Source organism: Thermothielavioides terrestris, chromosome 5, assembly GCF_000226115.1.
Source record: "Thermothielavioides terrestris NRRL 8126 chromosome 5, complete sequence".
NCBI lineage: Eukaryota > Fungi > Ascomycota > Sordariomycetes > Sordariales > Chaetomiaceae > Thermothielavioides > Thermothielavioides terrestris.
In genome coordinates this window covers 927,657-942,419 of record NC_016461.1, presented here as the reverse complement: position 1 = coordinate 942,419, position 14,763 = coordinate 927,657, and the positions used below count along the sequence as shown (strand labels likewise).

General features: G+C 60.5%; 3 protein-coding genes across 3 annotated transcripts; 2 read left to right on the top strand and 1 right to left on the bottom strand.

Annotated features, from left to right (window-relative positions):
- The first annotated feature begins 621 nt into the window (after positions 1 to 621).
- Positions 622 to 2,866, top strand: THITE_164085 (uncharacterized protein). The gene is made up of 4 exons (XM_003656328.1): positions 622 to 838; positions 901 to 1,350; positions 1,417 to 2,152; positions 2,219 to 2,866. The coding sequence occupies exons 1-4, from the start codon at positions 749 to 751 to the stop codon at positions 2,422 to 2,424; spliced, it is 1,482 nt and encodes a 493-aa protein (XP_003656376.1). The 5' UTR covers positions 622 to 748; the 3' UTR covers positions 2,425 to 2,866.
- A 186-nt stretch (positions 2,867 to 3,052) lies between these two features.
- On the top strand, positions 3,053 to 6,750 carry THITE_2097024 (uncharacterized protein; the record flags this gene model as incomplete). Its single annotated transcript, XM_003656327.1, has 4 exons — positions 3,053 to 3,399; positions 3,457 to 4,486; positions 4,584 to 4,889; positions 4,944 to 6,750. The coding sequence occupies exons 1-4, from the start codon at positions 3,213 to 3,215 to the stop codon at positions 6,748 to 6,750; spliced, it is 3,330 nt and encodes a 1,109-aa protein (XP_003656375.1). The 5' UTR covers positions 3,053 to 3,212.
- Positions 6,751 to 7,344: 594 nt separating this feature from the next.
- On the bottom strand, positions 7,345 to 14,245 carry THITE_2120880 (uncharacterized protein). Its single transcript, XM_003656326.1, has one exon. The coding sequence runs from the start codon at positions 14,044 to 14,046 to the stop codon at positions 7,375 to 7,377; it is 6,672 nt and encodes a 2,223-aa protein (XP_003656374.1). The 5' UTR covers positions 14,047 to 14,245; the 3' UTR covers positions 7,345 to 7,374.
- Positions 14,246 to 14,763: the final 518 nt, after the last annotated feature.

The following is a 14,763-nucleotide window of genomic DNA, read 5'->3' as shown; positions in this document are numbered from 1 at the left end:
AAGAAGACTGCTTGAAGGGACATCAGAGAGAAAAGCCTACAGGTGGGCTGACTGGCTACGAGGAATAGCTGTCGCCATCGACACAAGTTCGTCACCACTGGAGACAGTTTCTTCCTTGAACAACCTGGAGGTAGGGGCTCCGCCCGACGCGCTCTGGAAAACCAGCCGATCCGTGCGTGTACTTTGGGAATCTCGAGTCTCTGCAGAACATTGAAATCAGGATTAATTTTGAACTGTTGTGTGTGCAAGTAGGACCACATTGAAGGCCGAGAAAGGTGCTTCACTCAGAAATGGAATGTCCAGGACGACAGCTGAAACGAGGCGGACGTGCAGCTCCAAACAGCCCGTTGTCAATCCAAGCATCCAAAACCGATCGAAGTGGGGCGATCTAAGCCGAGAGAAGCAGGCGGTGACAGGTTTAGCCTGGACCCCACAATGGTTGGCCGGGAAGCGGGTGGGGCGATAACTCACTTGATGTCTTATCGCCCACGAACTGTGGGAGACGGCCCCAAAATTTTTTGGTCTCGCAGCTCCTCCAGTTATTTCTGCAGAGCAGAGCCGACTTTCGACCAAGCCGCGCTCCCCGCTCTGCTTCAACCTTCACAATTTCCCCTTGCAACTGCACAGATCAGTCGCAATCTCAGAAAGTCCTGATCTTTTGCTACTGATCGACTAGGGAGCGTTTTGTTCATTTTCCGCTCATCCAGACTCCCGCTTTCCCCTGCCGTTTCCGCTTGCAGTCGTCAAGATGTCGCCGCTTCTGCCCGTCGCCGTGTACGGCCTGGAGGTTCCTCCAGGTGAGGTCATGGTTCCTGCCGAGATCGAATTCCCGGCCACGGTAGGTCCACGGCGTGTTTCCGGTAATGCGCCTGCGGTTTGAAGCTGACGCTTTTTGGCCAGATCCGCATCACCATGGCGGCCATCGACCCCACTGCTGAGCCGGAGACCGATGGCCAGGGCAACGTCCCCTCGGTCCCTCGCTCGACCTTGAAGATCTACAAGGCGAACATTGATGACGATGAAGAGGACGAGGACAACCTCGAGTCGCTCCTCGGCGGTGGGGAGGACGAGGACGAGTCGGACGAAGACGATGAGGAGGTCAACGGCGGTCCCAGCGACCCCTCCAAGTCCAAGAAGGCACGCCGGGAGGCCGCCATCAAGAAGCTTCTCGAGGCCACCAAGGAAGACCCCGACGAGAAGATGGAAGATGCTAGCCCAAAACCCAATGGTGCTAAGAACAAGGGCAAGGCCAAGGCCAGCGACGAGGATGAGGAGAGCGATGAGGAGGATGAAAACGCTGATGAGCTGAACATGGAGGAATTCGTCGTCTGCACTCTTGACACTGAGCGCGTATGTGGACATGGTTCGAAATAGCTGTGCAGTCGGATCGAGTTGACTAACCGCCTCTGACAACAGACCTACCAACAACCGATCGACATCACCGTTGGCGAGGGGGAGAAGATCTTCTTCAGCGTCAAGGGAACCCATGCCGTCTACCTCACCGGCAACTACGTCGTTCCCGCGGACGAAGCCGAGGATGAGGACGAGGACGAGGACGAGGACTCGGATGACGAGTACGACCTCGCTCCCGGCATCGAGGACGAGGACTCGGATGAGATGAGCGACGAGTTGGACCACATTGACGGCACTCCCCGGATCAAGGAGATTGACACCGACGAGGAGGAAGAGGCCCCCAAGCTGGTCGACGCCAAGAAGGGGAAGAACAAGCGGCCCGCCGAGGAGGAGGCTGAGGGTCTTGACGAGATGATGGATAAGGACGAGAAGGCCAAGGACGACAAGGCCAAGGACGAGAAGAAGCTCAGCAAAAAACAACTCAAGAAGCTGAAGAACAACCAGGGCGAGGCGGTTGCTGTTGAAGCCAAGGCCAAGGACTCGCCTGCAGCCAAGGGGGATAAGAAAGTTCAGTTCGCCAAGAACCTTGAGCAGGGTCCGACCGGCCCTGCCAAGGATCAGGGCTCGACCGGCCCTGCTGCCAAGGATCAGGGCGACAAGAAAGCCAGCCTCGGCGTGAAGGTCGTACAGGGCGTCACCATCGACGACCGGAAGCTTGGCACCGGCCGCACCGCCAAGCCTGGCGATCGGGTCGGCATGCGGTACATCGGCAAGCTCCAGAACGGCAAGGTGTTTGACGGTAAGTGACCATCGTTACATGCTCCCGGAGAAATAACGGCCGGAGCGCTAACCCGACATGTCATAGCCAACAAGAAGGGTGCCCCGTTCACCTTTAAGCTCGGCAAGGGCGAGGTCATCAAGGGTTGGGATATCGGCGTCGTTGGCATGTCGGTCGGCGGTGAGCGCCGGCTGACCATCCCCGCCCACCTCGCCTACGGTAGCCGCTCCATGCCTGGGATCCCGGCAAACAGCACGCTCATCTTCGATATCAAGCTTCTCGAGATTAAGTAAACAAGCGTCTCAGGATGAGCTCTTGCCTGCCGGGGATAGGCCCGATCTGACAGATCTCGTGGTATTTTGAGCGCGGCGTCGGCCGTTCTGGGTTCGTTCCATGTACATTATCATCCCGTTTTTCTTTGCCCATTTCTCGTGTCTCTATCTGGAGCCCCCGCGCTTCTTCATTTCCTAAGACTTGCTCTTGCCCGTGGCTGGGGACGTGCACAGCGCCATGGAGACTTCTGACCTGGCGCAGTCTGCGAGGAACCCTCTCACTCTCCGGGGAGCAGACTGACGGGTTAACGGGATGACGAGGTCTGCGTTGCATATGGTCGGCGAACGGAAAAGTCTCTCGGTCGGTTTCGGTCTCTTGCGTTTGTTTTCCTTGCCTTTCCGTCGGCCAATAGGTGCAATGACATACCGGCAAAATTTGATGATATACTCCCTTCGTTTCTCAGTTCTGTGTCGCGACCATCTGGAGTGATTGCCCGCTGCCTGCTTACAGTCCCGGGCCAACGTACCGAGAGAAGGCCTGGCTCATGCAATCCTTCCTTCCGTCCATGCGTTGAGGTTGCTTTGGAAGGCTGAGAGGTGCGCCGAGCGAGGAAAGAACCTTCCAACCGGGCCCAAGGGGCGCGGCCGCATCCTTCAACGTCAAGCCGTGCCCGAACCAAGCATTATTTGCCCCAGTTCCCCCCACCGTACTTCGTTGCTCGAAGCCTGTTCCCCAACTCTCGTTATCTTCCAGCTTCCACCACGCATTCGCCGCAGCACTATCTGTCTCTCGCATTCCATGGACCGACATGAACAGTCATCCCGTCCGGCACCGAAGTCAGACCGGCGTCTCCTCTTCCGGGCCTGAGCGTACGGTGGACGGCGTCTCCGGCAACCGCACCATTCCCCCGTCCAAATCCAGCTCTGTGCTGTCTGCCAAGCTTCGCCGGCACGGAGTGAAGGTTGTCTCAGCCCTCAAGTCCTTGACCAACAGCTGTACGTACTTCTAGACAGGAAGTCCTGCGGTGTTGTTCCAGGTTGACACTACCTTAGCATATGAGCAACCCGTCGTCACTGAGCAGTTGAGCCCGGTCTCTGGAGGTTATCGAACCAAGTCAGCCTTCGCGCTGGGCATGCACAAGATGTCGAATGCCATCTTCCGCAGTCCTCCGCAGCCCACAGTCGTCCGCAGGGCCTCGCCAAAGGGCCGACCATCGCTGAAGGAGACCTTCCAAGTTGCGGGGGTGTTGCTCCCATCGCCTCCTGCGTCCCGGCTGGCCCACAGCACAAGCTCAAATATCAGCTGTAACAAGGCCAGCAGCTCCCAGGGCAGCTGCGCCAAGGCGACTCTGGACACGACGACCATATCTCCCCGAGAATCGACTTTCAAGGATGGAGACCTCAACGCGATTGGGGGGCGCGGGCGAGGTGTTGAGCCGAAGCTCAGCGCACAGCGTGCCCGCCGCGGCCCCGGTTCACAACCCACCGTAATCCCGCCTCGTCCTCCGGGTAACTTCGACAACGGCAACGGCAACGACAACAACCAGCTGGTGACCATCCAGGAAATGCCCCTCAACCACTGCCGCCCCAGCATCGCCACCGTCGAGCGCGCCGCCGCCGCCAAGATCTGCCTCGAGACGCGGTTCAACGAGCTCCTCTCCCCGGGGCCGTCCCCGCGGCAGATGCGGCAGCAGATGCTGGAAACCGACCTGTTCAACCGCGCCCGGCGCCGCGGCACGCCGCTGAGCGCCGACGAGGTGCTCGCGGCGCGGGCCCGGTTCGCGCAGCGCGAGAGCCAGCACCTGCGGCGGCTGCGGGTCATGAAGGCGCGCGGCCTGCGGGCGCTGGGCGGCGCGTCGGCTGCGGCGGCGCCCCAAGATGGGTCCCGCGTGATGGACTACGAGACGGTCAAGGTCCTGGGCAAGGGCAGCTTCGGAGTGGTGAGGCTGGTTCGGCATCGCCGTCGGCCGGGACGGGTGTATGCGATGAAGGTGATCAAGAAGAGCAAGATGCTGAGGTCGAGCCAGGAAGGGCATCTCAGGGCTGAGAGGGACATTCTGGTGGCTAGTGAGGGATCGAGGTGGTAAGACTGGTCTTTTCTTTTCTTGCTCCTCCTGTCTCGTCCCCTGTGAGGTGAGGGCCGGTGAGGGAAGTTCTGGGTTGCTGATTGAGGCCGGCAGGATCGTGCCGCTCGTCGCCAGTTTCCAGGATCTCTCGAATCTGTACTTGGTGATGGAGTACATGCCTGGCGGAGACTTCCTGAGTCTCTTAATCCGCGAGAACACGCTGCACGAGTCGGTGGCACGCTTCTACATCGCCGAGATCGTACTATGTGTCGAGGCCGCGCACTCGCTCAAGTGCATCCACCGTGACATCAAGCCCGACAACTTTCTCATCTCGGCATCGGGCCACCTCAAGATCAGCGACTTCGGGCTGGCATTCGACGGGCATTGGTCCCACGACACGACATACTACAGCAGTCACCGGTAGAGCCTGGTGCAAAAGCTGGGCATTGCCGTCGACGGCGACGAAGAAGACAGGCTCGAGACCGAGAGCCGCTGCGCTGAGGCGACCAAGAAGAGGCCGAGCGGGATAACAATCGGCATCGAAAGGCACGGCAAGAAAGACATGCATGACGGCGAGCCTCTGCTCAACTGGCGCAACCGCTGCGGAAACCGCAAGTCGGCCAGAAGCATTGTGGGAACCAGCCAGTACATGGCCCCCGAAGTGATCGAGGGCAGGAGATACGACGCCCGGTGCGACTGGTGGAGCGTCGGCGTCATCCTGTTTGAGTGCATTTACGGGCACACGCCCTTCCTAGCCGAGGAGGGCCGGCACAAGACCAAGGAGAACATCTTGCGGCACCACGAGACCTTCGGCTTCCCTTCGCGCCCGAGCGTGTCGCGCCGATGCCAGCACCTGATCCTGTCGCTCATCACGGATATGGAGTACCGGCTTTGCTCGGAGCGCTACCGCATGAAGGACCGCGTCACGTCGTCGTCGCCTTCATTCTGCCGCAGCTCTCGAGGGGTCGGCGCCAGCACCCGTTGCTGTGGGCCGCGCGACTTTGCCGGTCGCTATGTGTTTCCCTATGACGCCGAGGACATCAAGGCCCACAAGTGGTTCCGCAACGTCCCCTGGGAGCGACTGCACGAGGTGACTCCCCCGTTCGTCCCGAAGCTTCGCTCCGTCGACGACACGCAGTACTTCGACGACGGCGAGTCGGTGAGCGACGCGAGCGAGAGTCAACAAGAGATAGAAGAGCCGTGCGGGAACGGTCACGACGGGGCGGCTGAGCGGCCGCAAGGCCCACAGTTGCCCTCGTTCTCCCCCTTGTGCTCAATTCAAGAGGGCATCGACTGGCCTCCCGCACTCTATCCCTCCTCCCCCGCAGCAGGACAGAACCGGAACACCCAGACACATCCTCACCGCAACCTGATCCACGACCTCAGAGACCCGGCGAGCAGCACAAAAGACCACCAGTACTCAATCCCACCCCCGCTGCCGTCATTGGAATCCCCCGTCGCAGCAGCAGCGCCGCCATTTGCGGTCGCCTTCAACAATAACAACAACAACAGCCCCAACCCGTTCCCCTCGCCCCTGCCGCCCCCAACGAAGGAACAGCTCACGTTCCTCCGTCCGCTACGGCGCACGCTGCAGGAGTTCGCACTGGCAGCGATCGCGACGCCGGCGCCGCCACCGCCGCCGCACGACGGCGCGGCCGCGAGCACCTGCCGGCAGCACACGATCGAGCAGTACCTGGCGCGGCTGCCGGGCGCGACGGACGCCGAGCGGGCGCGCCTGCGCGAGTTCGTCCGGCGCTTCCGGCCCACAGCAGCAGCAGCAGCAGCAGCCGCAACCACCCCGGCGGGGGCGGGGGCAGCGGGAGCGGCGCGGGCCGACCAGCAGCGCCGCAACAAGCGCCCGCGGGACCGGCTGCTGCGGGACGCGGCGACGAGGGGCGTCGCGATGGAGGTGCGCAAGCGCACCGCCTTTCTGGGGTACGAGTGGCAGCGCATGGGGCTGGGGGAGGAGGATGAGGATGAGTATGAGGTGGTGGATGAGCAGCAGCAGCAGGAGGAGGAGGAGGAACATCGGGATCAGGATTGGGAGGAGGTGGGTGGAAGGGGCCCGGGGCTGGATGGGGAGGGCGGCGGCGGCGGCGGTGGCGAAAAGGAGAACGGCAACGGCTATGCTGGCGGAGGTGGTGCGGGGTGGGGAACAGCAGGTCGTGCTGTTCCTCCGTACGAGGCCGGGAACGGCCAGCCGGGTCCGGTCCTGCACCAGCCTCGCGAGACGGCGTATCAGGGGTGGTCGCACGACGTCGCTCCCATGCGGGCCATGTAGAGCGGGCCGTGGAATCTTCGGTGATGAGACTGCACGCGTTGTTGTCGCTGTTAGTCTTTTTGATAAGGGACAGACATCCGGGTGAAGCCCAGGCTGATTGTTTGGCCGGTGGTGAAGGGGTGAAGAGGGGAGAAGCCATTCATCGCTAGAGCGAGTAACCGGTAGATATTAGGACCTGAGCTGAGTAGTAATAACGAGTATCAACTTTTTATGCACTACGGATGATGGCTTTTTGCTTGCTCTACACTAGCGCATCGCATCTGGTAGTTATGCCGAACCGCACATCGACAGCGCGCCCATGAAGCTTCAACTGGCGGTAAGGCTCCTCCTGCCTGCAGCGCCGAATGGCTGCTTGCCAGATGCGCCGTGCTCAGGGTTCGCTTCACAGTCCAGCTGGCTGCGTCGATGTCTTCCCCAGTCTCGACCAGTCTCTCTTCCTATGCCCAGGCGATGCATCCATCCACGTCCACACGAAAATATCGCTTGAGCCAAAAAGCAGAGAGCGTATACATAAACCTGCTGCAATCACCATCTCAAGCGCTGCAGAGCATGTTGGTATCTTGACTATCATTCTGCGCTGGGTAACTACGTCCTTGGTTTGTTCATGGCCCTCTTCTCGTCATTTCAAAAACACGAAACTCCCCGGACTCTCCCCCATGATTCTAAGGATTGGCTGGTCAGTAGTGATGATGATCCGCTGTTAAGATGCCGTAAAACACAATGCCCCAAAACCGACTGCCTTGTCGGCTGGCGCCGACCACAACCTATACCCACCCGAACGAAACGAGCTAGATGGTCTCCCACCCGCCCGTGTTGATATCCGCCTCGAGCTTCCGCGCGATGAAGCTCGGCACCCCGTGGCTGAGCCACAGGTTCCGCAGCATCGAGTCGTACCGCTTCTGATGCAGGAACAGCTGCCGCCCGAAGCGCAGGCCCATGTCCACCTCGCCGTATTTGTCGATGTACGGCGCCTGGCTGAACGAGCCCGACAGCCGCGAGAGGTAGAAGACGCAGCACTTGCGAATGTTGATGAAGAGGCCAATGTTTCCCTGGCATCTGGTACACGCATTCCGGGTTAGCACAAAAAGCTGCGGAGGAGTGTGTGAACTTGGGAACTGAAACGTACTTGATCATGTGCTGCTGCGCCCCGCCAACCTTGAACACCTTGTTCCGGCCCTCCCTGATCTCCTTGGCGCAGCAGACCGCCTGGCTGCAGAAGATGTCGCCGCAGAACAGGCAGATCACCGGGTCCGTGACGTCCCTGCCCTTGGTCGGACACCGCCGCCGCGTGGACTCCTCGATGAGCGTGTCGTAGTTCTTGGGCAGCCCCACCAGCTCGAAGATGCCCGGGTGGCTGATCACCGCCGACTGCGGCAGCGTGTCGCAGTCGCCGTTGTACGGCCACAGCGCCTGGTGCTTCACCCACCCGGCCACGAGCCGGCGCGTGGACGCCGGCCAGCCGTGCTGCACGCCCTGCGCCGGCGTCAGCGCCGTGAGCATCTCGTCGAGCGACGGGACGCGGAGCGCTTCGGTAAGCCTCTCGAGCTCGCGCTGCTCCGGGTTCGGCGAGACGCGGCTGTTGAAGTCGACGCCGTACTTGACGTGCAGGAGCACGACGCACTTGCGGAGAAAAGCGAGCGCGTACTTGCGCAGGAGAATGTACCACGAGTCCCACGAGCCTAGGCCGGGCTGCTCGAAGGCTCTGTTCTCCCAGCGCGGCCGGTCGATCTCGACCATGCCCTGCGCAGCGCACTCTATGTCTATCTCGCAGAGCCCATCGCAGAAGGCGAGAAACTTGGATGTGGCCGGATCCATGTCCTGCCGGCGGTCGGCGCCTACATACTGAAAATACTGTGCCATCCGCACGTTGCGCGCCAGGTGGTAGGCCACCTTGGTGATCTCGGCCAGGTAGCAGAGCCGGACCATGTGCGCGATCTCGAATCCCTGCGCCGGAATGACGCCGAAGACACACTCGCAGAGGAAGATAAACGGATCCTGACTCAGGAGCGGCGGGTACGAGCTGGCCGGAGACCGCGAGTTCTCCGTCGCCTCGCCCAGGTACTGCGTGATGAACAGCTGGCAGTGCTGGCGCTCGCTATCCCGGCGGTACTCGGTGTCGATCTTGTTCTCCCCGGACTCGCGCAGGCCGCCCACAGCAATGTAGGACGTCACCGTCTCGGCGAGGATGCGGAGCTGCGTGAGGACCTGGTCTGGGATCTTCTCAAGGAACGTCATGCCGTACTCGGCCTCGACGCCGCGCTGCTGGATTTCCACGGCCGAGATGGAGAATCCCACCGAGCGTGCTAGCGCGTCGCTGCCGTACAGCTCGTTTGCTTCCAGCTCCGCCGGCCCAATCTCGTGGCGCGAAACGATGCCGTTCTTGCTCAGCGTGTCCCGCAGTCGGCGATAGACGTTGACCAGCTCCCGCATCGCACTGTTGGTATCAGGTGTCGGGCCTCGCGGGCCCGCTTCGGGAGCCGAGACCAGCGAGAAAGTCTCGCTAAACGGTGTGCCTGTCGAGAACGACTGGGCTCCGACGTCCACCCACGCATCATCCAACAGCTGCGACGACTTCTCGGCGAGGCTGTTGATCATCTGGTTGGTCGTGTACGAAGCGAACGTACTTTGGACCTGGTCTAGCGGCCGCGCCGCTCCCAGCGTGTAATAGGCCGAGTGCAGCTGGGAGTCGAGGAAGGTCGGGAACGAGGAGGACGGCACCAAGGGCCCCGGATATGATTCCTCTTGCCCCTTCCAGATGATGGGGAGGAACGCGTTGCCCAGCGCTTTACACAGCGGACACACAAACTCCAACATGGCGATGTTCTCCGGAGCATGTCGCGCAATCTGCTGGTTGTGCCGCCGCGTCGTGGCGTCAAAGTACGTCTCGAAGCAGCTGTAGTGCATCATGTGGCCGCAACCAATCGACACCGGGCCGCGGCGAGACAGCTTCGCCGGGAACCCCTTGCCGATGACCTGGCGCTCCGTCTCAAACGTTTGGCCGCGTTGATCCACCTTGCGGACGATTTGCCGGTTCTCGTGGGCAACTCCGAACGGCCGTATGGCTTCCGCAGACCGGTCGAGATTGTCGGGCGTATTGAACGCCTCCCTGACGAAGTCGGGGTCTTGGAAGTCGGTCTGCCGAAGGATATTGCTCTCGGTGAAGTAGGCAAATGTGCCGTACAGCCGACGATCGTCCGTGTCCTCCTGGCAAAGGATGCAGGTCCCCGACGGGTACTTCCAGAACTTCCTGTGCTCCTCCATCGGCGGCAAGTCGTCGTCGTCTTCGAGATCTTCCATCTCCCCCCAGTTGATGTCGCCCTGGTTTTCCATGAAGCTCTTCTGCTGGGCCTGGAACTGCGCCATCACCCGGGCTTGGCGGTCCAACGCCGCCCGTTTCTTCCGCTCTCGCTCTTCGTCAGCGTTGCTGGCCGCAGGCGAGGCCGTGTCCATGCGGTCCACGGAGAGGCCAAGACGCTCAAAGCTGGACTCAAAGGCTCTGGGCCGTTTCTGCCGCATCCTCCGAAGGATGGTAGAAACCTTGGGGTGGCACGTCTTGAACTCCTCCTTGGAAGTTATCAGGTTGAGCAGGGCGACGATCGTTTTGGCCTGCGGAGCATCAGGCATAAAATTGCTGCGGGCTTGCTGGGTCAGTGCAGTGGCGATGAACGAACTCTGCTGCGCCTCGTTCTCGTCCGACTTGTCCTCAGCAATGGCGATGAGGATTAGGTGCAACACGACCTGGAGGAACGTCTCGACCCGCGTTGACGGGACTTGGGGCGTCATTCCGGGGTACACAAGGGTATAGAGAAGCGAGTAGTAGATGATCTGCGCAAACATGCCGGTGCTGGTAAACCTGCCGAGCCCGGCAAAGGCTCCAGACGGGATGGGCCGCAGCTTTGGTTCGTATACGACGTCCTCGAGCGGTTTTCCAGTCTTCTTGGCCACACACTTCCGCCAGGCCATCTCAGCCTCTTCGCGCTGGTTCTTGTTGTAATGAGCAATATAGGGGTCGACATCCTCGATGTACTCCGGCTTCAGCTCGAAGGTGCCAACGTCGGTTAGACCCTCGGGGGGCCTGAATGTTGTCATCTCATCCAAGATCTTATGGAAGTCTTCCTGCTCCTGGAATCTGTCCGGGAGTTTGAGGCAGATATCGGAGAATGACAGCGGCTTGAAGCAGAGGACGTGCGTGATATCGCGGCGCATGGAGGCGAGGTGCGGGGCTCGATCATCCTCAGCGGGCGTGAGCGCGGTCCTGTCGCTGAGCAGGACAATGAGAAGGTGGATCATGTCCTCAACAACATCCAGGTGCTGGATATCGTCTTGGGCCTTGGACTTTTGCTCGAAGAATCCCTTGACCCACTTTTCCATGCCGAAACGGTCGACGATGGAGGCGAGCACGCGGCTGGGATCGCAGACCACCAGAGCCGTCTGCAGCAGGAAGATGTCGCGGTGGTGCGAGACGTCCCTCTGGCCTACACCGCGGTAGGTGCCGGCCTGGTGGCGCAGACTCAGGCCGTTCCTGACCCACATGCCCGCTTTCATCTGCGCCAGCCAGGCACAAACCCGGAGAGGGAAGTCAAAGGCGGCCATCAAGTAGTCCTCCGGTCCGTAATCGCCGTGCCTCGGCATCGTCTTCTTGCCCATGGAGCGCGGCTTCATCACGAGCTCCTGCGTGGAAAAGCTGAGAAGGGCCCTGAGCTGCTCGACAGGCATCGCCTTGCCGCATTCGATCAGCCACGACAGGGTGTAGTGGAGAGCGTGGTGGAAGCTGATCGGCTCTTCTTCCACCACAAACCGGACGACCTGAAAATCACGGCCGGGAGCCTCAAATTCAAAGTCATCAAGTGTCTTGAACCGGACCTCGTCCTTGATTTCTGACTGGCTAAACCTGCCACGCTCGGCCCCGATCGAGTTGATGATGACCGTCTTGGCCGCGAGGCGGATGGCCCGCGACACATAGAGCGAGTCTTGCTCCTTGACACCGCGGAAGGACTCGGCAAATTGTCTGCAGAGCCTGTTGATCTCGCGCGTAACGAGGGAGGCACTGATCCAGGTGTCCGTCTCGTACTCGACGTGCTCGCCGACTGCCCTCACGTTGGGGCAGATACCCTGGTGCAGCTTGACGAGATCCAAGAACTGCATCATGTACCGTTCTTCTGTCCGGAGACGCTCCTGGACGTGTGGAGAGCTGAAGAGATACTTGAGATCGAGGTAGAAGTGGTACATCCTCCGGTTCGTGACCGAGCCGGTGTCGAACGACAGGACCGCGTTCGACGCCACATCCCAGGGGTGTCCAACCTGGCGCGTGGTCAAGAAGGTGTACAGAATGGCCATGAGGCTGGTGAGGAAGTTGCCTCGCTCGACAATCTCGGCAGTGATGGAAGGAGTTGTGAGCATCTGCAGCGAGATGTTAATGATAGAGTGGTCGGGCTCCCGGTCGCCAATGAGGTACAGCTGGGAGAGGGTGGTGTAGAGTCCGGCGAAGCGCAGGCCGAGCACGCGCTTGAACTCGGGGATGGTGACCACGGTCGAGATGTAGAGCGAGCGGAGGTCGTTGCGGACCTTCTTCCACATCCGCAGATCAAACAGGATCATCCAGTCGAGCCGGACTCGCTCAAAGAGGTCTTCAGCAACCGGAATGCTCTCCTGTTCGACGTAGCCGGAGGGCGTTATGAGCCAGTAATGGCCAGGCTTGGGAGGCGGCGCGGTCTCGCCCTGCTTCAGGCCGGGGGTCTTGGGTACTTCCAGATGGGCTTTTGCGTACACGGTAGGGGCAATAAGGGGTTCGGCCGTGTCGGAGTCAGAAGGAGTGAGTTCCCGTTCGCGGGCCGCCCGGCGCGGGACCGGTGGTGGCGGAGGCGGGGGCGGATAGCCGGCAACCGTGGCCTCGTCTTCCTCCAAAGCTGTGTCTTGCCTCCAGTCTTGCATAGGCACATCGGCGTCGTCTCGCGCCTCGAGCATCACGACGTCCTCGTCATCGTCCCCTTCGTCGTCCATATCGCTCCCGGGGGTATTATTGTCGCCCTCGTCCTCGTCTTCGTCACCATCCTCGCTCGCAGCGTCGGCTGCTGCTGCCTCCCGGCGAGCTGCGCGGGCGGCCATGCGGGCCTGAAGCAGAATCCTACTCTGCTGCAGATAGAAGTCGTTCGTCTCCATGTCTTCCTGGTCGATCAATTCCTCATCATCGATGCCGTCCTTGCCGACTATGGCATGGGTAGCTGGGCTCCCCTTGCGCCACGGCTTGAGCATCTCCTCACATACGACCTGCCTCAGGATGTGGTGATCCTCGCCGACACTGCATCCGGAGATGTCCCTGAGCCACTCGATCATGGTCCCGCACATCTGCTCCCGGAAGGTGTCACGAGCGGAGCGGATGGTCACGGTGACCCTGATGCGCTCCAAAGTGGTGGCGACTTCGATGAGCTTCTCGATGCTCTTGTCGTACATCAAGATGCTCCGGCCGATGCCGTCCGTCTCGTAGGCCTTGGCGAGGCCATTCGACAACGTCGTGCTGCACGCGCGAGCGACCTGGTCGCGGACGTCCACCACGGTGTGCTTCTCGTCGTTCCACAGGAGCACGGCGTATTCCCCGGGCGACTCCGTGTCCCCGCCGCAATATGTGGGTGATAGCCTCGACATCCTCTCGTCCTGCTCGATCGACTCGACCGTTTTTGTCTGGCGCAGCTGCTCCGGGGAGCACGAGATAACGTCGCAGAGGTAATCGAAAACGCGGCCAATGGTCATGCGCATGCTGGCGACCAGGTCCTCGGGCAAGGCGGCAGCTTCCCTGCCCTTTCCCTTCCCTTCGCCCTCCCACATCGAGTGTATGGTGCAGAACATGGGCCGGTTCCACGCCTCAGGGTCTCCGCAGTCGCAACAGCCACTATTGCCCGGCGAGATGCTGATCCTCACCATGTGGCCAGTGTGGTCGGTGGCGTCGAAGCATTTGCTGCAAAGACAGCAGGTGTCGTCGGCGCTGCATGTCCTACAGGCATACGAAGCCTCGCCCTGCTTGAAAATGTGCCCGCAAGCCTTGCCACGGGCCGCCTCGGTGTACTCGGCGCCCTCGACGGCGCCCTGGGCTTCCCTGAGCTTGAGGGTCCCGTTGCGCGCGGGACCGCCGACGGGAAAGAAGAGGTTCAAGTAGTCGGCCCTGCCGCCGGCCATGCACCAGAAAAGGGCCGTCAGCAGCTCGCGCGCGGCGTCGTCGGTGTAGCGAAAGCCATGGCGGGCGGGGAGCTCGAGCAGCAGCTGGCAAAGCTGCTGCTCCTGCGTCGACATGGGCGTCTCCATCGTCGGTAGACAAGCGACCGATGCTACGCTTCTTCCGTCATGTGCGCCAATGGAGTTGGGAGATCACGGGCAGCGAGGATTGCGTGCAGGAGTTGAAATCCGAGTGTGCTCGGTTGGTTTGTTGCTTTATCAGTTGTGCGCTGATAGAGGTGCCGTAGAAGGCGGAGGGGAGCATCATGGGGTTCTTTCGGAACCTTCGAACCAAGAGCAGGCGTCAGGGTGGCGTGCGCCAAGTCGTCACTGGGTTCCAGAGCGCTAAGACGCGCTTACCTAACTTCTGCCCGCCTTAGGCACCCTGTGGACCAATCACATAGGTAGTTCAAAATGACACAAGTGTAAATACTGTACGGAAGTCGCTACCAAAAGAATCCGCACACCGCCTTGAATGCCAAGCCTGTAAGCCATTGTATTACACCCTGCACCATCCCCCTGAATCCGACCCTGAATCTCTCCTAGATCCAACGCTCTCCTGGATCCAACTACCTGACTAGGAAAGATGAAGTTATTCAGTACTAGGCCTAGGAGCCGAAACAACATCCTATCGACGTGCTTTTGACCTTCCAAGCTACGAGCCAGAGCCTTGTCGACTAGGTCGTTCAAAGTCCTCGGTTTTAATGCCAGTAAGCGCTTCAATCCGCTTATTATCAAGCTGAACGATCAGCTTGAGTGTATGTGCTTGAGCCCGCGTAGCAATATCGTAGTAGACCATCGTAAAAA

What these genes read in the sequence shown, in the direction of transcription:
- THITE_164085 (XM_003656328.1), top strand. Translation starts at nt 749, where the DNA reads ATGTCGCCGCTTCTGCCCGTCGCCGTGTACGGCCTGGAGGTTCCTCCA. An exon ending in AGATCGAATTCCCGGCCACG is followed by an intron (nt 839 to 900) that starts GTAGGTCCACGG and finishes CTTTTTGGCCAG; the next exon opens with ATCCGCATCACCATGGCGGC. An exon ending in GCACTCTTGACACTGAGCGC is followed by an intron (nt 1,351 to 1,416) that starts GTATGTGGACAT and finishes CTCTGACAACAG; the next exon opens with ACCTACCAACAACCGATCGA.
- THITE_2120880 (XM_003656326.1), bottom strand. Translation starts at nt 14,046, where the DNA reads ATGGAGACGCCCATGTCGACGCAGGAGCAGCAGCTTTGCCAGCTGCTG.